General features: G+C 39.0%; 1 protein-coding gene across 5 annotated transcripts in view; it reads left to right on the forward strand.

The window, feature by feature from the left end:
* LOC123865342 overlaps window positions 1–25,943 on the forward strand; it is a 120,755-nt gene that overhangs the window by 66,536 nt on the left and 28,276 nt on the right. For 3 of the 5 annotated variants that reach the window (XM_045906315.1, XM_045906320.1, XM_045906316.1), the window contains exons 8-17: window positions 11,492–11,798; window positions 12,680–12,794; window positions 13,495–13,611; window positions 14,047–14,280; window positions 14,836–14,942; window positions 15,431–15,549; window positions 15,891–15,979; window positions 16,466–16,681; window positions 17,030–17,171; window positions 17,564–17,663. In XM_045906315.1, coding sequence (XP_045762271.1) covers window positions 11,492–11,798; window positions 12,680–12,794; window positions 13,495–13,611; window positions 14,047–14,280; window positions 14,836–14,942; window positions 15,431–15,549; window positions 15,891–15,979; window positions 16,466–16,681; window positions 17,030–17,171; window positions 17,564–17,663 — 1,546 coding nt within the window. The remainder of the gene's footprint in view (window positions 1–11,491; window positions 11,799–12,679; window positions 12,795–13,494; window positions 13,612–14,046; window positions 14,281–14,835; window positions 14,943–15,430; window positions 15,550–15,890; window positions 15,980–16,465; window positions 16,682–17,029; window positions 17,172–17,563; window positions 17,664–25,943) is intronic. The other 2 variants (XM_045906318.1, XM_045906319.1) reach the window with 2 other exon arrangements.

A 25,943-nucleotide genomic window follows, 5' to 3' on the forward strand; every position in this document is an offset into this window, starting at 1 on the left:
GCTTATTTGTTCAGATGTCTAGCAGTATGTGCTTTACACAATAATTGACGATATCTATACAAATGCGGCGTTCTGTACCAGTTTTACTGGCCTGACCTATGTATTGGCCATGTTAGAAGTTCATTTAACATTTATTTATTTAAACTAGCGGTCGCCCGCAGTATTACGCGCTGAAAATTAAAAATAAGGATGAGTGACAAGGAATAAGGCCGAATTTTTCGAAATTTCGAAAAATTTATAGAGAATTTATATTTTCACCGTGTGAAGCCGCGGCCGACCGCTTGTCATTATTTATATAAATGTTCATCCTTATAATTACATTGATTATAATAATAATTCTTCTAATAAAATTTGCACATTAACCTCAAGCCCGTCTTTCCAATTAATCGACCTCGAGTGACCTTTTATTTTATCATTTACAATAGACGTACTATAATATCATCTGAACTGTTGACCCTTGGCCATATGACTCTCATATCATCGACTTATTATCAATGTTTATACGACTTTAATGCCCGCTTCTTATGAACATGTTTTCTTCAGTAATGAGATTATAGAGAAAGTAGACTATACCACTAATTAATACCAATACTATATAAATCTGATACAACATATATAAGATGTTTCATCATTCTGTGGCGGTCTCAATAAATTAGGTGATTGTATTTTAGTGTTGTGTTAAGAGGATGGCTAACTTTGTCAAATTATATATTGAACTTTTAATATGGATAAGTACGTTTTAATACTAATAGATTATATTTTAATGTCTAAATTTATTGTTCATTATTAATATAAACAAGATGGTATTGTAAAAACTTTATTTTTTTGATTTTATGATACTACTAGCTGACACTCGCAACTTCGTCCGCGTGGATTTAGGTTTTTCGAAATCCCGTAGGAACTCTTTTATTTTCCGGGATAAAAAGTAGCCTATGTGCTAATCCAGTATATTATCTATCTCCATTCTGAATTTCAGCCAAATCCGTCCAGTGATTTTTGCGTGAAGGAGTACCAAACATACACACACACATACAAACTTTCACCTTTATAATATTAGTGTGAAGTGTGATATCTGGTTGAATCAAGCGAATTATTTTTTAATTATGACTGGTGGGCTTCATCACCATTCATTATAAAAATATTAAGTACCTTTTACAATTATTTATATTGCTTAGACTTACTCGTATTTAACACTAGCTGTGCCTGCGACTTCGTTCGCGTGGAATAGTGACTTTTCGCGCTTTATATAGCCACGGACGCGCAGGCGCGAGGCGCCGTGATTCTTTAAATTGACATAATTTTTTTATTTATGAACCGATTGACATGAAATAAACACTAAATCCTAAGTGAAGCTTACTACAATATATTAGTGAAAACCGTATCTAAATCGAATAAGCCGTTTCTGAGATTAGCGTGCACAAACACACAGACAAACAGACAAACAGACAAAAAAAAAATTAATTACAATTTCGGGTTCGGCATCGATATAATAACAACCCCTGCTACTTTTTTTTTATATATTTCCATTGTACAGACACCACTTTTCTACAATTTTATTATATGTATAGATTCAAATGTCACAAAGGAAAATCAGCAGAGGTCAGTTTGCGATATCTTAATATTAACCTATTTTTTAATCAGGGTCAGGGCTCTTAAGAGGGTCCTTGAGTCTTATATTAATTAATTAATTCGCTATCAGTTTTTAAATAGTCCAATTATTATTATTATGTTATCGAATTACAACAATGTTGCAAAGTGACAGTGTAGAAATGTTCCAAGTGGAAATGAGTTATTTGAAGTTGTAACGCTTTAATAGGGATGTGATATTGTGAGGAACTCCTCTAACTTCTCTGGAAAATTACATGCTCCTAGACCCACTAGTTAATGCTCTACGTTGTCCATCAGTCAGTATTCAGAATGTTATTATGTAGATCTTACTTTTCTTGTATCGCATAAACAACTAAGACAGTGCCTATAAAACTTAACTTAGGTAATAAAACCCAGGTACGGCGCTAACAGCTGTTGTAAACTTGTCCGAATGAATGAAGAAATTATTATGGTAGATAAATATAATAACAAAGATTAAGTTAATACGAATTAAGATATGAAAGACCGGTTAAGATATGAATGATCAGTGACATTATTTATTCGGGCATGAATTATAAAATATAAGTAGGGCTGTCGATGTTGATTTGGTTGAGGTCTAGTCATCATGCCGTGGTCAACATTAGGGTTCCGTACCCGAAGGATGCTTACGGGACCCTATTACTAAGCCCCCACTGTCCGTCTATCTATCTGTCTATCTGTATGCCTGTCAGTCAGCGGGCTGTATCTGGAGAGCAGAGAGTCTAAATCACAGAATGTATATTTCTAGTTTCTTCTTAACACAAAATAATAAAAAATTCAAAATAACAGTCATGAAAATTAAAAAGTGTTATTTCTTGTAAATACGATGATCTCTTTTACTGTACAAGGTTTGTATTGTTGAAAAGTGAGTTTTCTATATAAAAGTGTTCCATACTTTATGTTAATCGTTGAGATAACATGACTATTGACTGTACTGCCACTTAAATACAATGTTGCACCTTATAATATACTTCCTCTTTTATTAATTGATCGACTCTAAGTATACCTACCTACTTAAACCCCTCCATATCTTGCATTTTGCAAAGTGATCAAAAGTCACTCAAGGTGAAGTTTTTTTTTTCCGCTTTACCTAGTTATTTTCACACAAGATGATGCCCACGACTTCCGCATGTATTTAGGTTTTTGAAAAATCCCGTGGGAACTCTTTGATTTTTCTGTATAGACAGTAGGGTGTACCAAAAGGCAAAATCGTTGGATTGGCCGTGAATAACTTATTTTCACTATCCATTCTAAAAACACCTGAAGTTAAATCGTTGGGACAGGTTTTTATCACCACCATTTCATGACGAAAATCAGGATATTATTTGGGTCCGAAAATAGTCTTATCAGTTATTGATATCCAAAGAAAGCCGTTACTAACACATAACCATGGCTACTTGTTAAATGACTGGGCTAAATAATTTCATATCAAGCAGCCATGTGTAAAGCATGCATATAGCATTTATAGTTAATCCAAAAAAATGCTCATCATACTGATTTAAAATCATCCACAGATTAGAATATTTATAGAATCTGTTATCTGTAATGACGTCATATCCGATGAACCTCCATATTAATCTGAGATGCTTAATGTGGTATTAATTTTAATGCCAGCTTGTATTTAAATGTAATAACTTGAGCTATTGTAAGACGAAGAGTGGAGTGGAGCCAAGATGGAGTGTATTTTAACACTTTTTGATTTTTTCAAACTAAGCTTTATTCCTTTTGCCATAGAGGTGCCTTTTGATTCTCCCTTTCTTTTAATTTGACGTTTTGTTTTCAATTTCTCATGCTCTATGATCTACCTTTTTTCTTATTCTGCAAAATTGGTTAAGCGGATGGACTTTTACAATCCCGTGGGGGAGCTCCTTGATTTTCCGCGCTAAAATAGCCTGTATCCTTTCCCATAATGTAAGCTATCTCTGTACCAAACGTCAAAATTGGTTAATCGGCAGGTCGATCGCGTAAAAATTGTCTCAATCTCACATCCAAAAATATCCTTAAGGATCGTTATCGTTACAGTCCTTATAACCGGTACCGCGTAAGCTTTTTCAGGATTGTAGCAATCGGTCGCAATCAAGTAGCAATAGGTCGCAATCACGTGACTATCGATACTTTAGTGGTGGGTCATACTTATAATCCGACTAATTTGAATATCTATGGTAATCTAGCAATCTATACGGCCATAGTAGTCTTCCAAACTTGACTGCGTTGTAGCTAATGAAATAAAGTATTACGAGTCTGTGCCCCGTGCCGCGGAATATGTGAATTTGTGGTTCTTCTAGGTTCATAGAGTATTGTTTATTTACCTACACTTTTACGTTGAGTTGACTTTGTGTCGAAACCTAATAAAGTAATTTAAAAGTCGAAACTAAAAAGGAAACTGGCACCCTACAGGGCCGCCTCTGTGAGGCAGCTTGAGATTCTCTTAGAAGTTGCTGAAAGCAACTCAAATATTGCACTCGATGGCCTCGGTGGAGGACCTCTCGGCCGCCAGGTAGCTCTTAAAAATGGGAAGAGCTTTCCAGAAAGCTCAATTCTGTGGGGGCAGGGTGTATTAAACCTTCGTGGAGTGGAAGCGAGTAAGTATTCAAAACATATCGGCCACAAGCTCTATTGCGCTTTGTGGCAGATTTTTTAGTTTTAGCTGCATTTTGACCGTCTAATTTTGATTCAAAGAACGTTTGCTGCAATTATGATAATAATTTATAGTATAAACTGCCACTATAAGACTAGAAATAATAGCAGTAGGTTCTATTCTATTGTCATATTTTGTATTATAACCATTAAGAAAATAAGTATGTTTATTACTTTTTGAAGTATTGGATACTGCTTAAGAGCCCCACAAAAGGCAAGGCTGGAGACTTGCGACGAGCAGCCACTGGCACTGGAGGTGGACCAAATTTCAACACTTCTTTGACCCCCTATCGAAGAACAATATAAGTATAATTGGGAATGTGGCAGTAGAGGGAGAACCCAAAATCCAGATTCCAATAAATGAATCATAGCTATTATGGCAATTACACTTACTTTTGTTCAGTCTGAGTCTGTATATCACAGTTATTTTAAAATTCCACTGTAAGTTTTATAATTATGCAAGAGCTGTAAATTTTAAGTGGTTACTGTTACACAAAGGCATATTAAATTTTCAAAGAAATATTTAATAGTAGGTATTATGAATTTATGTATGAAATACTTTTATTTTATTTGTAGATTCATGACCTGCCTACTCAAAACCAAGTACATCTACATGTACATCACCAATACGAGAAATCATTATTGATGAGCAGCTTAGTGACAACTATACAACAAACAGAGGAGCCTTCACAAATAGAAGCTACACATAACCCGCTACATATTTCACTAGCATTAGAAGTTTCTCAGTCTGTCTATCATGTTGATACTGAGATACCAGAAGTTAGCACACCAACCAGCACACAGCACCGTCAGCCTTTAAGAAGTAATAAACTTATCCAAATATATTTGTAACCTTTTCATAGCCATTGTTCACCTAACAACTAACATTTTTAAATTCCATTAATAACAAGATATTAAGATAAGCCTTTATTAACTGAATTGAATTACATTAATGCTATGTACATAATATATTTCAAATAAATAAATAATATTTTAGTTTTTGAATGGTGTTTTATTTGTTTTCCTTTTTTCTGCTAGGATCTAAAAAAACTTATTTAGTAATACAGAGTAAATAATCCATACTTACATACTATAATATTATAAATGCGAAAGGGTCAGACTGTCCGCACAGGCAACTTTTTATCCCGGTACAGTTCCTACGGGATATTTAAATACCCAAATCCACGCGGACGAAGTCGCAGGCATCCTCTATACAAGTTTTCTCTATTTTATCTTCTGATCTGTATAAGGGCACGCTTTTTTCTCTTGAGTTCAGCTTACATAATTGCCCTTGATGCCATAATTGCAAATAATTGGTATAGGCAATATTTATGTATGTAGGTACTTCTTACACATAAACACACAATACTTAGTTATGAAAACTAAACTACCTAAAATAGTAGATATGTACTATGTTCCCACATGCTTATCACCATTATCATAAACAGAATTTACCCAGGCGCAAATTATTATTGAGTAGGTAGGTACACAAATCTTATGTAATACATATACCCTATGCGGCTAACTAATCCAAAAACTACAATAGTTTGGTGTTTTTACCAAGTTTTTACTACAAAATTCGCAGTTGAACTTGAATACACCAAACCTTTGGCGGCAAAGTGCAAACATACGAAAGTGTCAAAAGGTAACTTTAAATCTAAAAATTATTCTTCAATGATTTTAACATTATCTTACTTCATATAATAATCCTAATTGCTTTGTTAATTTGATAAATTATTTTAAAAAAGCTTTTTAAAATATTTTAACAAAAATATGAGTAGTAAAACGACTTTGGATACCACATATGTCACCGTAAATAACACCTCATGCCTTGTATCAATGAAAGCCTAGTTTGACGTAACATTTGTCGCAGTCCTTTACGGATATCTTACTTCAAAAGTCTTACGTGGAACCAATTTTCAGTCGTGTTCATAGAAAATTTTTATCGATAGTGTACTGCATCAATGTCAGAAATTTTTTAGTCCTCGACGGTCCTTTACGGACAGTCTCAATGATACGTGGAGCCAAAACCATGTTTTGACATTGATGCTGTTCTTTAATGATTGATATATGTTTTACGCGATCGACCTGCGGATGGGCCGTGAAAAGCTAGCAGACAGGCAGACACACTTTCGCATTTATAATATTAGTATGGATTATAATATGATTTCTACTATTTTAACAATTATTAATCTTTAATGTTTTAAGAGCTCCAAGGTTCCATGTTTTCTGCTTGCAGTAAGTATATGACCTACTTACAGTGGAAACCATGGAACCTTAACTTTATTGAACATCATTTTCGTAACAGTCTGTTTATCACAAACGTCTCCCTGATCAAGTTAATAAAGTTTTCCATTGATTATAATATATTAACTAATAGGGATCATCATTAAAGCATGCCAATACAGTCTGCGATGAAAGTGTATCAGCTGACCTCGACGACCCGGCGACCGATGATAGCAGAGATAACCTCACCGGTGGGGTCGCCGCGGCACATGGTGGACTATTGATAGATGAAATATTTATTACTAGAGGATGCCCGCGACTTAGTCCGCGTGAATTTAGGTTTTTAAAGATTCCGTGAGAACTGTTGATTTTCCGGGATAAAATGCCTATGTCAATTACAGGGACGCAAGCTACCTTGGTACCGAATTTCATACAAATCGGTTAAACGGATGGGTTTTTAGGAATCCCGTGGGAACTCTTTGATTTTCCGGCATAATAAGTATCCTATGCCCGTCCCCGGGATATAAGCTAACCCTGTTCCAAATTTCGTTAGAATCGGTTAAACTGTTGGGTCGTGAAAGGTATCAGACAGACAAATAGACAGACAAACACACTTTCGCAATATTTCTTAAGTCTGAGTAAAAGCAAAGTACGTTCCATAGATCTTGTTCTCACTCGCACCAGTAACCTAAGGACACGCCGAGTAGTATTATGTAAAGCGTTGTCCTTGTCTCACTCGATTTACGTATAGAGTTAACCTTGTCAAAGGTATCATGATTAAATATGTTCGCTTGTGTGAAGTGCCGGGGTGTGCTGCACAGCGGGGTCTTCTCCATCTGACCTATGTCAAGACGGGGGTACGGGCCTCGAGGCGTGGCCTCCTTGCCCGGGTGTGGCGCGGGGAAGAACACTTCCCCGGTAACGTCCTTTAAGCCGTTATCGGCTAAGGCCTGCCTTCTTGGCTTTGGGCCTCGAGGTCTCGGATGTGTGTTGGATCCAGGGCCCCCGTACTGTGGGCGATGGACTCGCCATCGCGCACGGGGCTATTGTCAGGTCCAGTTATGCTTGCGTCGTCCTCGTCGTCATCATCTTCACCAGCAAGTTGCGCTGGTGCGGGTGACTGCAGAAGCTCACGAGGTAGAGGACGCCCATTGGGTGGTCTGTGTTGTAGCGGTGCTATCCCACGGAGGTGTATGTACGGTCCATGGTCCGCGCGGGCAAACATGCGCCGCGCAAGTGCGTGGACGTACTCCTCCACGGTGGGCGTCTTGGTATCACGATGGATGACGTCATTTCTGACGTACCTCGGAGCTCCTACAATCAGGCGCAGGCACTTGTTCTGTTGAACCTGTAGCCGGCGCTTCTGGTAAGCCGAACAAAGAGCGTACCACGCAGGGGCCGCGTACGTCAGGCGCGAACGGACATAGGCTCCGTAAATTCGAAGTTTGGTCTTCGGTGATAGTCTTGAGGTGAGGACTTGGTACAGCATCGACGTGGCCGCCTTTGAGTGGTTCACGGCGTGGTCCACCGTGGGAACCATGTTTAGGTTACAGTCGATGCGGCACCCCAAGTAGCACACCGAAGTCTGCCACTCTATGCCCTGGCCTCGAAGTTGGAGCTGACGTAGCGGCTTCCGAACTCCGAACAGAATGGCTGCTGTTTTCCCCACGTTGACAGCCATTCTCCATTTGTCCAGCCATTCAGGAAGCAGGTTCAACAGGCGTTGCATGCGATTAGTGGCCACGATTTGGTGATAGGACGACGCAAGATACGCACTGTCGTCAGCGTAGAGTGACAACAGTACGTCTTCCTCCCCCTCGCGCAGATGTCCGGCGAGGGTAGGGATATCGTCTGTATACACCGCGTACAGACATGGTGACAGACAGCTGCCTTGGGGTACTCCGGCGCGTATTGGGCGAGGCTGGGAGTCCACGCCTTCCACTGATACATAGAAAGACCTGCCCTCCAGGTATGATGCTACCAGCCGCACGATCGCGGGTGGCAAGTTAGTAGAGAGAAGTTTCGCCAGGAGTCCGGCGTGCCACACGCGGTCGAAGGCCTTTTCTATATCGAGAAAGACCCCGACGGTGCAGTACCCTCTGTTCTTCTCACTGGCGATGTGGTGTAGTCCTCTTGCCAGCTGGAGCGTCGTGGAATGATTGCTGCGAAAGCCAAACTGCTCATCCCTCGGTTGTAAATGGGGAGTGAGCCTTCGCAGCAATAGACGCTCAAACAGCTTGGCAATGTGCGACAGTAGAGTGATCGGACGGTAGCTTCCTGGCAGGCGGCGGTCCTTCCCTGGTTTGGGGATAGTGATAATCTTTCCCAGCTTCCAGGTCTCAGGAAAGTGTGAGGTACGGAGTACCCCGTTAAAGATTCTCGTCAGTGCTACGAGAGCTCTTCGAGGCAGCTGTTGTAACGCGGCGATCGGGATCCTGTCAGGGTGTGCTGGTAGAACGCATGAGTCGTTTTTGTTTTACATACATAGATGACGCTCATTCAATTATAGTAAAAGTTTAAAAAAAATTGACAACTATATATAGATAGTTAGATACTTTATTGCACACAATATTGAGAAAACATGAAATAGTACTAACTTAAGACTACTTATGCAAGGGCGGCCTTATTGCTTACAGAACAATATAATAGTAAGTAGTACACTTGAAGTTGGTACTGCACAGAGTGCCACTTTAGGACCATTTATATTTTTATTCTGTACAAAGATAAATATGGAAAACATCAAAATCAATAACAGTGCTTATTAATATCAGAAGAAATAAAATGGTTATCGTTAACGCTTGACACTGATGTGATAGCCTAGTACATGTAGAAATACGTCGCCACACAATCACGTGAGAATATTCTCGATGAAACGATCTCATGGGTTTATACAAAACTTCTTTAATTTACTGATCTATGACAGTAGCTCGCAGGAAATATTGTACATCGACATTTAGAAAGAGATTTTGGCTTCGTAGAGCGTTGTCTCTGTCACTCATACCTATGTGACCATTCAAGGGTCTCAACGACAGAGACAATGATCTTTCTTTCTAAAGGTCGATGTACAATATTTTCTGCCGGGTACTGTAAAAGTTGTTGGAGAAATTAAAGAAAATTACTGATATTTAAATTCACATACAGTTTTATAACTAGTGTGATGGACAACCTAGATATTATTTGATCTTCAAAATATGAAACTTCACTGATCTTTTTCCCTTTCTGCATTGAATTCTAGGATGTATTTGGCAAAAGTTCGGTTTATACCTGGCTTTTCGATCGTCAAATAACTTTTATCTGAGGAATTTGAGGTTTTGACAGTTTTTGTATAAGAAATCTGTTAAAAATAATTCATCTGTTAAAGTTTATCGAAAATCAGCTCTAAGTAACACAAATTAGTTGTTATTACTTATTTGTATAACACGTAGATGCTAGCTTAAGTGCAAACAGAACTATCAGAAATATCTTGGTTTTCCATTAATGTACCACTTATTGTTTGCACTATCTAGATAATAATGATTGGGATTTCCCACCTCGTCATTTCATTCATCAAATTAAATTTCGTTAGGTACACATCAAATTAGCATAAATCATAATGAACGCCACATCTGAAATTCTGCGTAATCGTGATCAGATTGTTAGTATCTATACGATACTTATAAAACTAGACACATCAAATCTTAAGATTTATAATACAGAAACAGATAAAATTTATTTATACTTAAAAATATATAAACCGGCATTAGATGGTTTAATTTAACTCAAAAAAGAAAAATTATATCATTATTCTCTATTGTGCTCTAATTTTTAACCCCCGACCCCGACCGAAGAGGGATGTTATAAGTTTGACGTGTGTATCTGTGTATCTGTCTGTGGCATCGTAGCTCCTAAACTAATGAACCGATTTTAATTTAGTTTTGTTTGTTTGAAAAATGACTTGATCGAGAGTGTTCTTAGTTATAATCCAAGAAAATCGGTTCAGCCGTTTAAAAGTTATCAGCTCTTTTCTAGTTACTGTAACCTTCACTTGTCGGGGGTGTTATAAATTTTTAATTTACACTTGTAATTAGTTTGTAGATTCATGATTCTACAGTCAAGACCTTATGAGTCGATATCTCTTTTAAATTGGTGATCACTGAACATATTCAAATTATTTCAAACAGTAATCTACTTTATTTTATGCTTTTAATATATTTTTTTATATCAGCTGATAATAATTTCAATTCGATAACATCTTATCTAAAGAACGTTGCATGATTAATTGACTACGTCATGAAAAATTACTAAAACACTTAGAATGATTGAAAGATTTATTTCTTTCTAAGCTCAAAATCCTTTTGTCGCCGTCGAAAGGGATTCGAGTTAGCAGTTCGCGCGCGCTGGTGTGTGTTTGTGTGAATGCGTGTGTATGTGTTTCGATTCATCGTATTCCTCATAAATCCCAAAGTACTCATTAGATATTAATAACGAATCAGATTTCCTTGACTTCGTCATTATTTCGGATGTCGTAGGCTATATAATATGACCTGATGGCTTATTTAATCTGTATGTATAATGGATATAATAACCCTTAAAGACCCGTGTGCAGTAGTGGGCCGACGATGGGTTGATAATGATGATGATGATGATGAAGGATATAACAGAAAAAAACAAAATTGGCATAATAATGTACCAGCTTGGTATCAAATAAAAGGTTGTATTGCTTAGATTCGGAAAATATATGAAACTGTGGACAACAATATTGATAATTATGGCCACACAACCTCAGTAGAGCTTGTCTATTTTGAAATGACGCGCCCCACTAACTAATTTTGTTGACTTAGATGTGTAAATTGCGGTGGTGGGGCACGTCATTTCAAAATAGACAAGCTCTACTTTCGATTTAATAAGCAGAACTTGTCGCCAGTACGTATACCTCCTTTTTGAAATATTATAACTAGTTTAAGTCAATATGCCTTGCTTATGTTATATTTGTTGTTGAGCCATTTTTTTTTTGTTGTTTCAGATGCGCGGCGTGCCCGCACACGAGCGGGTGTACACACTACGCACGCGGCCGCCCTCGTTACTGCCCCCGTCCCCCCTCAGCCTCGCGTCTTCCGGCGACAAATCCATCGCCACCCACGCCCACTCGCCCTCCTTAGACCGTCCCCCGTCCCAGACCACGGCGTTCGTTTGCTACGTATGTGGAGTCTCAGCACCTAGTTCGCTGTTGCGGCTGGTCTACTGCTGCTCCAATCCGGAGAGGGAGCCCTTCTACCCGTTCATAACGACGCTGAAGGCGCACCCCGACGCGAGTCCAATTAGTCCACAAGGTCAGATATTAGTCAAATGTCCTCATTCAGGCGACCGTACGGCTATTACATTACGCGCGTTTACTTTCTATGAAAAATTAATAATCTTGGAAAAGATCCTGAAATATAAATATGAGGAAGTCCCTCGGGAAAAACGGCTGCAGCTCAAATAGTCTGCTAAACAACAACCAACCACACATCGTGCGCGGCAATGGAACGGTGCCTTTATGCCGAAGTACTGGAGGAACTTGTGATTATTTTATTGCAATAGTCGCAGTTGTTATAATGCGATATAGTATTTGCTTACTATCATATTGTGGCTGTCAAGCTTGAGTGCTAGGCCTGAGTGTAATCAGAAATGATAAGGCTACATTTCACCTTTAGACCCGTAGCCTTGCACATAAAATTATAAGATTAACTATCTAAATAATGCCAATAATACAGTCTGAAAATTTTGTCTAAATGCTGCTGTTTTTGGAACAATTAAATGTATCCTGAAAAAAATACTACTATTTAATTCATAGCTAGTTATTATATTATAAATACGAAAGTGTTTATCTATCTGTTTGTTACCTTTTCACAGCCCCAATTTAACACGTGTAGAGATAGCTTGCATTGCAATGTATCCCAACAAATTTCAGAAGATTTTTAAATAACCTAAATCCATGCGGACTAAGTCGCGGGCATCATTTATTTTATTGGTTTGCCAACAGACAAACATACAAAATTAAAGCAAGAATTACAATGCACAGATCAAATATTTGAGAGTACACCCAACTATGTACTGGTAAATCGGCAAGCATTTATACAAACATGCAAGTTATACAAGTTAGCAAAATGTATGTCAAAATCAAAACAACGCGCTCAAGTGAACACATATAGAAGGTATGGTCGCGTTTCAGGCATGGTGCAGATTTGTGCGTCGTGTAATAAAAGTATCTCGCTCAAGTACCCCGCGTACGGCGACAGCGGGGACGCCAACGCAGCTACCAATAACTCGCATACCAACAATATTAGGTAAGCTGTGGTGATGGTATAGTGCGCGCAAAACAAGTAGTGCAATGGGCACGAGGCGTATGCGCATTGTACTAAATCAGATCTCAGCCGGGCTTATTTATTACTTGGTCTAGTCTGAACTGATCCAACTGCCATGTTGCAAGTTGCAACTTATACTTATAAATGGAAATTTTGGGTGCCATACCTTAGGTTGGCGCTCGTTAGGGAAGGCTTATGTCCAACAGTGGACGTCCACAGACTGATGATGATACTTTAGGAATTGATGATTGCTTAATTTTATCAAGTTTAGTTTTTCTTCGACCGCAGCCAAATACCGGGAAAAGTAGTGCCACCAAGCGATTTAGCATAATTAGGAATATAGGTTTAAAGAATTTGCTTTACACCTTACACTTATCCAAGATAGCCTGCTCCCATCTCAGACTATATCATCACTTACTACTTGACAACGCAGTCAAGGGCTAACTTGTCGTTAAATGAAAAAAAAACCTATTGATAATTATTGAAATAGATTACATTAATTATTATATTATGTAAGCTCAAGACGAGACAATATGGATTTTCCGAATTTTTTGTTTCAACGTAAACACATTATTGGGTTGTGAGGACATAAAGCGACGGACTGTCGTGACGCTTTGGCGTGATCGATGAATCGTTGCCCCGTGGTTGACTTGCAACAGCTAAATGAATATAAATCCTTTAGGTTTAAGCCGTATGAATTGAAGCCGGGACAAACAGTGAGCAATAAGCGGCCATCGAGCGCACTAGCACCGAGTCCGCACAGTCAAATCATCGCTGAAAATGGGATGGGACGGTACCGGTAAAAAGTACATTTATATCTTAGATTATATACCTGTCTTTATAGAGCCTTTGATTTGAGTAAATTTGCTATAACACACACATCAACATTATGATACAGTTAGTATGGTTTAGTTGAATGAACGATGAGATAGTTGGGGTGAGGTTTTGTGAAATAATTGTTATCGAAATTAACTATGCCTGATATACCACACTCACAGGTCTACAAAATCTTCAGGTGATTTTTCTGTGTTGTTCTATTTAGGCAGGTAAATAAGCTAGCCTTCATTTATTTCACACGAGATTTGTTGCCCGTAACTAAACCTTTTGTTTATATTGTTACCCTGTATAATATATTTACCACTTTGAAGAAGAAAATGTATTCCAATAAAAATTACAGTTTTATGAGCATAGTTGATTATGAGATTCAATAATTAAAAAAACATAACCATTTAAGGTGCTATGTCTGTGCGGGCCTATACCCCCAACAGTCGATGGAGTGGCTATCGACGACGGCGGAGTACATGAACTCGCACGCGATGCACTTTCCCTGCCTGGCGGGCGCAGGCGCGGGCGCGGGCGAGGGCGCGGCGCGAGGCGGCCGCGTGCTGGCCTGTACGCGCTGCGTGCGGCACATGGCGCGCCAGTGGGAGCTCATGGACGCCGAGAGAGTGCCGCTAGAACATAGAAGGCAAGTTCAAAATGAAAATCAAAATAATTTATTCAGAGTAGGTACTATTGTACACCTTTCGATAGTCAGAATTGTTAGATTTGTAAGATATAGTGTTGATAATTAATTACGTAAACTTAAAATTAAAGCTACGAGGGGTCCAAACGCACCCAGGTCTGAGAAGTGCCCCCAGCAATGCTGTATACCTCTAAACCCACTGTGGGAGAAGCCACGCAGATGTACCGACGACGCCCCGAAAAATGAGGCGGAATGTGTTTAATAGTAATGTGTGTGAATTTCATAAGACTCAGTTGTTATGGGCTCTGGCATTAAGCTGTTAGCATAGCAAGAATCTGTAATAAAATAAAAATTAAATTACAGCCTTGTTTGATAACTTGCGCTCGTAAAGTCTGGTGGGTGAAAGTATGGGAGCGAAAGCTTTTCTAGATTTGTGAGGCAGATGACGCGGTTTTCGTCTGGAAGAGTCGTGGACGCCGAAATAGTGCTGCTAGATCACTAATCTTTCACACAATTTTTTAAGTCAGTTGAGGTTATAATGCACTTGTTCTCTTTCAGATATAACATCCCCTCGCCAATGCCGTCGAACTCGTCGTTGAACGGCGATCGAGTCATACCAACCCCACCCTCCACAACCTCCGATAGAACTGTAGCTAGTCATAATGGTAAGTTTTACACAAAACTTAATGGCCTGTAATTAGCTCGCATTCATGAAAGATGACGTTAAACTGTCCAGTGCATGGCACTCTATATAATATACCTAAAATAATGCGCAGTTCTCAACAGCTTTGCCGAGAATGGTTTAGGCTTAGACGTATTTGCCTATTTAAACAGGGTTTCTCAGTGGCACTCCGACTACCTTAGGAGTACCCTTCTGGTCAATCTGCTCGTCTATTTGCTTGGTCTGTTGAACACATCTCAACTCCGGTTGAGTGATCGCTATTTATTCTGTATTTTCGTTTTCTGTATTTTTATTTAGTAACTCGCGATATGTTTAGCCACCAAAGTCTAGCTATGATTCATTAATCGTCGGCGTTATGCATTTTGTACAGAAATTCACTGCGCGATTGTTGCTAAATATCAATTAAAGCTACGAAATCCGCAAAAAATTCGGTCCGAACTGTATATAGGAGTTATATTTCTTTGTTCACAGCATGCACGTCAATCTACTGTTACCTGTGCGGCTTACACTCTGACCTGACGTTAGCGCGGGTGCTGTTCGGGCAGCCACAAGGCAACGCTCCATACTTCCCCTGCTTGCTCACGCATCAGGTATTATTGTCCAGTCCCTGTTCATATCACATACACTTCTATTTGAATATTGACTATGTCAAAAATAAATTATGTTCAGCAAATACTCGTAAAATCCACGTTCTCTACTAGTTTTAAGCTTGATATCTAAAAGAAAACTAGAAAATCAAGCATTTTAAATTATAGTTTCTTCACGGAGATCGTCTTTGTGAACAAGATATAGACTGACGGGCTTAAAATATGTTCACGATGTTCCTAGCGAAGAGAATAAGATCTGTCAGTTAGTTAAGTGGCCGTTTATAATTGGCTACGCTGTAACAAAAGTAAAGCAAATAATGTGAATAATACTGTTATTCCAACAGCAGCATTCGAACGCAGAGCAGCTGAAGGAGAACGGTTCGGCTCTAGTCTGTACATTCTGTTACCATTCGCTGCTGAATCAGTGGAGAAGGTGTGTATTCCTTTAATATTATTATACTTGACCTTATCGATAGTAGATTTGCCAACCGCAGTATTACACAAAAGAAATCGCACGAATTGATTTCTAGGAAGAGTTTAGTCATAATCAATTGTCAAAATCAATCAATGACTTCATCTATCTATTTATGTTTGGATATTTCAAGGTTAATCCATTTGGCTTGACTCCGATCCACTGATGTCAAATGGACGGACGCAAATGTCATTCATTTCTCGACGGACTGAGCCTTCTACGGACGTGTCATGATTCATAGTTTCGAATTTTGAAGATTCATTTAATCCTAGCAGCCAATAACAAAATAGTCCGAAATCTAGATGAAAAATAATATATTCAATTTGAAATGTCATTGTTGACTGAATTATCACTAGACGACACGATCAAATTTTGGCTATATTATATCATGCCATTTTATGCCATGGGCTGACCGTGAATAGATTCCTTATTTATGTACGATACCAGGTACGAAGCCCTGGGCGGGTGTCCGGCGGAGCGGCGCGTGTATAACACGCACGACTACCACTGCTACCTGTGCGGGATCAAGACCTACAGGAAGCGAGTGCGTGCACTGCCCATCAAGGAGTTCCCCTTCCTCATGCATCGGCGGACAGAGAACTCGCTGCTGCTGGAGAATGGAGACTACGCCGTTGTGTGCCTCGACTGCTACGAGAGCCTAAGGTATTTCGTACGTATAAGTACTGCAAGAAACGTTCCGTTTTGGAAGACCTCTAGCAATAATTTGCGACAACGGGACCCAGTTCATGTCATACTTATTTTTAGAACTGGTATATTTGCAAATAGAATTTAGTCAACCTGCACCAACCTTTTAAATGTGTTTTGGATTTCCGTCCCATCACTGTGATGACTATTACTATGAGAGTCAGGGAATACAGAATGTACATTCGTTTGCACACACACTTGTGTACTACATATTTATATTTCCCGCGCAAATGGCTAACATCTATGTAGATTGGCTGCTGTAGCCGATATTCGATGGGAGGACATCATTTGTTTTTATTGGCGTAGGACTCAAGCAGCAGACTACGAGCGGCGCGGAGTGCCGGTGGAGAAGCGCGAGTACAACTGGCTGCAACAGCCGCCGCCGCCTGAGGACAGCGCCGACGTCACCATCGCGAGGCTGCCCTCCGGTGACCGCTCTGACAAACTTGTAAGCCACAATATAAAATATTATAAATATGCGAAAGTGTGTCTGTCTATCTGCTAGCTTTCCACGGCCCATCCGCGTAACCGATTTATAAGAAAGATACAGTGACTTCTTTTAGTGCAGTGATTTGATACAGTGAGTTAACTTGAATCCCGTAAATTGATACAGGCAACTTTTTCCTACGGGATTTTAGAAAAACCTAAATCCACCCATTCATGAAGTTGCGGGTCTTATCTACTAGTAAATAAAAGGTTATCAAATGCTTTTACTGGCTCACGCTGTAGCTATTTTAAGGTCTGGCGAGCGACAATATTTATCCGGTCTGATGGAAAAAAATGCCTATTTTTAATATTAAAGGAGTCATGTGCGCCTTGACATGTCATTTTATCGTGCAGATCCCGCAGTCACTGGTGGTGTCGCGAGGCAAGCGGCACAGCCCCAAACAACCCACGGTAGAGAGACGTGCGACAATCAAGATCGAGAAGCCCGACACAGGTCAGTGTTCACATCAACCATACTAATTAACATTTATTTTCATATCTCGAACCCTAATATTACAATTGGGATATTGCCAACTAATCTAATCTTTATCAAACATCAAAATGCGCAGTATGGGGGCTTGTATAAAAAAGTGAAATGTGACGTCATGAACATTTGACGTGCTTTTTTATTTTGATTTATAAATTAAATATTGTATTTAGCTTAATACTAACAGAGGACGTGGATTATACGTATTTTGGGAGATTAGATTTAATAAGTCAGTAAAAAATTATTTATCTTTGACATAGGCAAAAACTTATTATTGTTGAAATAATTACTTGACAAATGACGTGATTTGTATCGCACCACTCGCTATCTCTAATTGTGTGTAAAAAAACATATTCCTCGATTGAGCAATATACAAAAACAAATGAGTGACATCCATCCGTTCCTGACATAAATATTATATTTAACACTTCATAATATTAAGGTACATAGACAATACTACGTCACATGTAGATCCTGATCTCAAAATTGAAATCTTCAAAGTTAAAAATCTTAGCAAAGCAAGCACTGAAAACCCATTTCGTAACATTTTTAATCTTTACCTGTGTTCTTTAAATCTGAGGGATAATGCGAAGCAATATTGTTAGCTGATGGCATTATAAAATCGAAGATTCAGAATATACCACCTACTCCATGATGCTCTTTATAAGTCGTAAGGCCTATATTCCCTTGTATTTGAAGTTCGCAGTAAAATTTATCTTATGTTATTCATGTTAAGGCTTAAGTTGTTCTGGGAGGATCGTGCGCTGTTTCGGTATGGGGATGTTGAATATGATGAGAGGAAGCAGGGTATATCACAACATATTGGTGTTTCGCCTAGATTGCACGCTCATGGTACAAGGTATGAGCGAAGCGAGTATTCATCTTGTTGGATCAATACAAAGTTCGCCGCGCCATAAAGCGTTTTATTTTCTTTTTTATTTAATAGCTAGGTTTTAGGTGGCTAGGCTTAGGTGTGTCGGTCTGCTACGTGTTCATGACCTATCGGTTTAATCGATTTAGACGAAGTTTGGTTAGAGATAGCTTGCATCCCGGGGACGGTCATAGATTAGGAAAATAGAAGAGTTCCCTCGGGATTAAAAAAAAATGCAATAAAATCTAGTTGCTTCAGAGCGCCGCCGCACCGACAAACTAGTGTGCACGCCTTCATATAAAATGTATGATTCCACAACAGTAATGTTATATTATAAACACATATATTAACGTCCTAAGGCACGTGGATTTTTGTCCCGGAAGTATGCCCGACTCGTTTCGAACCCATCCGGGATCCTTGTCACGACACACGGCGCAAGCAAATTTACGTGACGTGATGGTGGTATTTGTGATATGTTTTTAGAACCAACCGCTAAAGGCTACTAAATAGACACCGATGCGTCGTGTTGGCTGTTTGACGCAAGAAGGCCGCTCTACTATCGGAATTGATTGAGTGGTCGATAAATTCACGATGAGCCATTTTGAAATGCAATACATCTGCCTTGCTACTTTAACGAAGTTTATGCATGGGGTTATATTGTTATCAAGAATAATGCGTGTATACTTCAAACATTCATACCAGAGTGATGAATGTTTTCAGAAACATAGTAATCATCATATGTCAGATTTTTTAGACCTAAAATTTAAAATAGTCGTTAAAAAGTGTTTGCTACCAGTCAACAAAAAGAAAGCTAAAAAACCCAGTTTTGGCAATAAAACAATATAAAAATTACCCTACCTAAATTTTTCTATTCTCCTGAACCCGAAGGACAAACGTAACATGATCAATCACTCAACAGTCGCTTACTCTCTACAAGCTTCTTACTAACATAAACTTACCAATCCTATCTAACAAGAATCCTTAAGTCTGAGAATCTCACAAAGGGCATGTTTGTATTTGGGGACACCGAAACAAGGATGAAATTGCCCTGTGAAGATGGAAAGTGTACTCACATGTTGCTAGCGGGAACGTTTGCTCAGGCGTATCGCTAAAAGTTGCTCTTTGCTCGAGTGGCGTGCCTAGCTCTAGTGTTGGGCTGCAACGCTGATGTAACGTCGATAATTCAGAAAATTACCATGTTACGACATATATGGTGACATTTTCATGGTTCGGCAGTACTAGAACACTCTTGTTTGTTTTGGAAAACAAGACAACAACCAAACATGGTTCTTTAATATCTAAAAATCTCAACAAACTCTGAACTAATAAATAATCATTAGTAGGTACCACTCAGCAAACTAACCGAACGACACGGAATTTTCAAAAAGCAATCCATGTTGGCACTCCTATAACAGCAGATTGACAGCCCGCGTGGTCTATGCCCCGCTCTCAAATTCTTTGATGTTTAAGCACGCGCGCCGCAGTTGTCCAAGAGGGGAAGTGAAGGCAACAGATATTCTAAGGGAAACCAATCAAAAAATAAATGAGACATATTATGGTCTTAGTTTAATCAGTCTTTAAACCTTATTTGGTTTAATTACAAAATCTGAAGATATTAGATGATTTCCAAAATCTTCTTTCAGTAGCGTTTTGCCTGAATAGGTGGGCATATTAAACCACACTAAAGGGTAAAATGGACCTGTTCCAATTCACATAAGATTTAATTCGGGGTACATTTGCAGACAACTCTTTCATGCACATCATCAACTTCAAAAAGTTATTCTGCATATCATAATTTCTCTCTACATAAATACTTGTCAAACACAACTTGCAAGCAAGTGAGAAGCGTAGATAAACTGCTATCTTTACTATTTCTAGTTCAACCGGTCCAAGTAAATTATCGATAACGCTACGTCTCTAGCCCCCTTTATGCCAACACGGTAGGGCTCTCATGCGATGTTGGCGATACCGCTATGCCCCTTTGTCTTTATTTTGCTTCCACAGCACCGCGCCCGATTTTAGTCCCTCCTTTTCTCCCTTAGCCAACAGACTTTTTGTTCTGTTTTCATGCCATGACATCGTTATTTTAACCCCTTGAAATTTCAACTCATACGGTAAAGCGAGTATATGTTTGCATATTCAAAATTTTGGCAGTTTCGTTTCAAAAAAATTTCATGAGCTGTTAGCTAGTTTTATTTTCTATATCTCGTAATCATATCTTTAAACTCTATTTTAGTGCAACTTGAAATCTCGGTGAACACCCAGATTCCAGAACCATTGGCTGCATTTATAACTGCGAGAAATTTTCAAGAGTCGGTCCGACAATTACATTGCAAGACAAAAAATCACTATCGGTTATACTAGTGAAAGTTTCTTGCAGGCGGAAATGAGGCCCTAATAGGATTTGTCATTTCAGATAGATTAACTAACCGTTATGTACAAGTACTTTATTAAAACCTCGCATCCTTGTACAATACCCTTAACCTCGGCGAATGATTATCCCAGTTCGCATTATATTTTATTGTCACAAAGTACTTCCGCTACACGTAGATAAATTTTATCTTTGTCCGCCCTCAGCGCAGGTTCCGAATCGTCTAGAGCGACTAGACTGTTAAATCCGTGTTCTGAATTTATATGAATTGGCTCAGGAGACAGGTTGACAATATTACGTTTCTCGTTTTTCTGTTAGACGTTGTCGAACTCGAAAGCTTTTAAAGATTACGCAGCATCGCTCGCTTTTTTTTACTGACAAAAGAGTTATAGCGAAAGTGTCAAAGAATTTCTACATAAAGCCCACGTAATGTTTGAATTAGGCACACATATTTACGATTCTACGTGCGCTGAAGTTGCCTTAACCTAAAAGTTAAGATTTTTGTGGTTTTTTGTGGTTAGATTCATAACCTATGTTTATAACCTCGTAGGTTGATATTGTTTACATTTCAGTTCATCAAAAATATACGGCTCTTGTACAATACAATTCTAAAAGCAACTATGTACCGCATTCATTAACTACCCAGTACCCACAGTGTACAGAGTGTAATAAATTCAGACCATTAACACGAATGCCCCCACAGTTCCTCCACTAAGTAAATAAAGCCCAGAAATAGCTGGCACACAAGCCGTTCTAAACCTCTGAAAGGTCTTTAGTAAATGGACATCGTGTCATATAAAGTTAAAATATCATTCTTCCCACTCCACGGAACTATAAGCTTTTAGGTGTGTGCAATTAGGGGTGATAATCGGATACAGGGTGGTCTCCACTGTGGTATCAAGACGTTATTGCCGCGGTGCCCTCTTTTTTACGGACGTTTAATCTTTGGATTGCCGTGTGGGAGTGCGTTTTCATTGCTGCTTCCGTCACGGCTAATGATACATACTAATATTATAAATACGAAAGTGTGTCTGTCTGTCTGTCTGCTATGTTTTCACGGCCCAACCGCTGAACTGATTTTAATAAAATTTGATACAGACTTGGAATACATCCCGGGGAAGGACATAGGCTACTTTTTATCCCGGAAAATCAAAGGGTTCCTACGGAATTAAAAAAAATCTAATTTCATGCGGGCGAAGCCGCGGGCATCCCCTAGTTTTAAAATAAGGCAATAAAACAGAATAGATGCAATATACCTATTTAGTAGAATTATTTGCTTCTAGTTGCATTCTATATTGGTGTTAGTTTTGGTATACTCGTAAGTTAAAAAAATGCATTTTAATATGTATGTTGTTATGCTATCCACATTCGGATATGCAAAGAAAGAAAGATTAACATAAAAGCGAAAATATATTTTTCACATCATAAAAAAGTAATGACATGTTATTTACATTATCACAATTCATTAGGTTTAGACCACGAGAAGGCGATATAAAACGGTGATATTTTTAGTATAGAACGACAAAAAAAATTATAGATCAAGTATCTACTACACAAGTAGGTACTTATTAGTACTTACAAAATAGTGTCACAATGGAAACATGCAAAGACAGAGCGCAGGCGCGGTGGCATTGCGGCCAAATAGGGCTCTCCGATTACGTGCCGCCTGTGTACTTACGGGATACTTGCAAAGTTTTATGTTCATTGTCATACTGGCTACTTTAAGTTTTATCCATTATTTTGATTGCTCGTTGCGTTCATCCTTAAAATTAAAGGATCAAAGCAAGAAGCTTAGAATATACATTTATATATCATCATCGATCCATCCGGCCCAATACTGAGGCTGAGATCTATAGAGGGCACTTTGACTTTGCTCAGACTTAAGACACTGTTAAAATGAGACAGCGTTATACCGCTGGCATAAGTCTATCTCGTTTTAACTGGAACTTAAGTCTAAGCTAAGTCAAAGTGCGCTCCATAGATTTCAACCTGAGTATGGGACTCCTCTCAGAATAAAGAGGGGTTGTTTTACGCACAAAAGACTGAAACGTTTAAGTGAGGTTTTGCCAAAGTCTACCACGCTGGACTGAGTCAACCCTCGACTAAGAGGCCGACGTCTTAACCACTAGGCTATCACCTGGATTTGCCATTTACACACATTATCATCAAAATTAATTGTATTCCCTAAACCGCTAAATCGCATCAACATTAACTAATAGATTTATAAAAGATAGATAGATTAGATAAAATTGCACTGATTTCTATGACATCAGTGAATATAATCGGGAGATATAATTTTTATCTACTGCCCATGCTAGCCGGGCAGGCCGGGTTCACTGGGGCACGTAACCCAAGAAATATGCCTACGGTGGCGCGCGCCTCCGACGACTTCCGCGAAATCTCATAAGAGAGAGACAGAGAAAAGAGCATACGAGAGAGAAAAAGGTGTATGTTAAAGTTTAGGCTGCAGCATTGTGCAAGTTGAATTGCACTTTATTGCGTCCATTTATTTAAACGTCTTTACGTAGTGAGCTTTCCGTATCTGGAGTGTACTATTCAGTAGTCAAACACTCACACGAGGCTACAAGAGTTCACGCAGTGCCGGTAATTTGGCCGGAGTAAAGGAAGTGAGGCGCGGCCAACTGAATAACTGGAGAGTGTGGACGGTTAACCCCGAGGGTCGGGTAACGACTTGCGTGATGCCCTCCGGGAGTCGTGTTCGCGAAAATATGGATCCGGAGTAAAAGCACCTTTCGCCCCGCGGTCTAAAAACTAAACAAGTTACATTTCAATTCAATAAACACTTAATGTAAAACTTAGCCATAAGTTAGTGTGAAATCACTAAACATGGCTAAGATGTTTTAGATGGTGGAGCTGTTTTGTAAAACAACTAGTAGTTTTGTAAAACAGCTGATTATACAATCCAACTACGACATAAATAAAATGAGCGTTTCAACTTTCCAGTGTATCTTTACTATTAGGCAAGTAGTAGGGAACCCACTCGCAGTATAAATTATTTATTTCTGAGTTGGCCCGCTACTAGACGGTAGACGGAGGAATTATTCACGTCGATTGTACTTACCCAGTGCATAGGCACCTGCTAGTGATTTGATCACAAATTGTCTTTCTATCGATATTATCGATAGACGGGCATTTTGTTACTTAAAGCAATTTTGACACTTTTATTTATTTATTTCGGTACACCAACAGCAAGTTCACAAAGCGCATAGTCTTTTTCTGTGCGAATACACAACTATTGACACTTAACTTGTAGACTGAATTTCAGGATGTTTTTAAGCATATTAATAATTGAACTGTTGCTGCCAAACTCACATGAAAAGATTTAGTGATAAATTATTTAATTGTACCTTAATTACGTTATGAAGTATGAACTTTTTTAAGTAACGTCTGAGGGTAGTAATAATTAAAATTCATCTCATAAACAAAGATCGAGGACCGAAACGAGGAGATCCGCAGGAGAACCAAGGTCACTGACATAGCCCAAACTATTAGCAAGCTGAAGTGGCAGTGGGCAGGCCATGCCTGTCGTAGAGGCGATGGCCGTTGGAGCCGGAAAGTCCTTGAGTGGAGACCGCGTTTAAGCAAGCGTAGTGTGGGACGCCCTCCAGCACGATGGACCGACGATATAAAGCGGCTGGCGGGAAGTGGCTGGATGAGGAAGGCTGAGGACCGGGTGTGGTGGCGCTCTTTAGGGAAGGCCTATGTCCAACAGTGGACGTCCACAGGCTGATGATGATGATGATGATGAAACAAAGATACAAAGTGGAACTGATCCATTTTAAATTAAATTAGGATACGACTAGGTAGGTGAAGAAAAACATAAAACAGGAATTTAGCGACACAGTGCTTCATAAGAACACAATAAATTGTAAATGCTCAAATGAAGTTTTTTACACAATCATCCAAAAATTATTATTTATCGATAAATCGAAAGCACTTTACTAATACGTTCGGAATGGCGCATAACGTTAGCTCGTAATTATACACTCCTTTTCCATCTACTGCCGACAAAGTGTTTTAGAGATGCGCCTTATAATTCACTGTAGCATACATAAGCTATAAGTAATTTACAAAGTTTTCAAAAAAATCGCCACCTGCGGTTTGCACTGCATCTTTTTAGCCCGCGCATTAAAAGCGCATAAAGTCCGCCATCTTGATGTTTTAAGAATTTTATGTACCTACTCAGTGACACTCACGCCATAAAGACGAATCTAATTCTAATGGCGTATCATTTATCAAAACCGATTGATAGATATTGTGGCTCTGATATGGCCTGTTATATTATATTATATTGTAATGTAGTCACGCGAGTACAGTACCCGGCAGGAAATATTATACATCGACCTTTGGAAAGAAATAGTGGTTTCGTAGAGCGTTGTCTCTGTCGTTGAGTCCGACAAAACGTCACATAGATATGAGTGACAACGCTCTACGAAGCCGAAATCTCTTTTAAAGGTCGATAAACAATATTTTCTGCCGGCTCCGCTAGAAGTTTGTATTTTCCTACAGCATTTCATATAATGTGTATCATGTAATGATCGCTACCCATATTTTAAATACGAAAGTGTGTTTGTTTGTGGGTTTGTTAGTTTATCCCTCAATCACGCCGCAACAAACCAACGGCTCGACCTGATTTTTGTACATGGATGCAGTTGAAGACCTGGAGAGTGACATAGACTACTTTTTATCCCGGAAAACCAAAGTGTTCCCACGGGATAAATCTAAAGTCGCGGACGAAATCGTGGGCATCACCTAGTAATAAAATAAATGCCAAATGCAACTTGTATAAGTGTTGCTTTAATTGGACTCATCCAGTTACTGGTGTGCTGAATCAAGAAGTTTTTCACACGGTAAAAATATTAATCTGAAGAACATCACTGAAAGTGTCTGTACATAAATAAACATAGGTACGACCAATTTTCCACGTACTTCGTCGTATTTGCGAGGTGGCTTAGCTCCTGCAGGTCGCGTGGGAGGCGACGGG

Source organism: Maniola jurtina, chromosome 5 (genome assembly GCF_905333055.1).
Source record: "Maniola jurtina chromosome 5, ilManJurt1.1, whole genome shotgun sequence".
In the NCBI taxonomy this organism is placed as follows: domain Eukaryota; kingdom Metazoa; phylum Arthropoda; class Insecta; order Lepidoptera; family Nymphalidae; genus Maniola; species Maniola jurtina.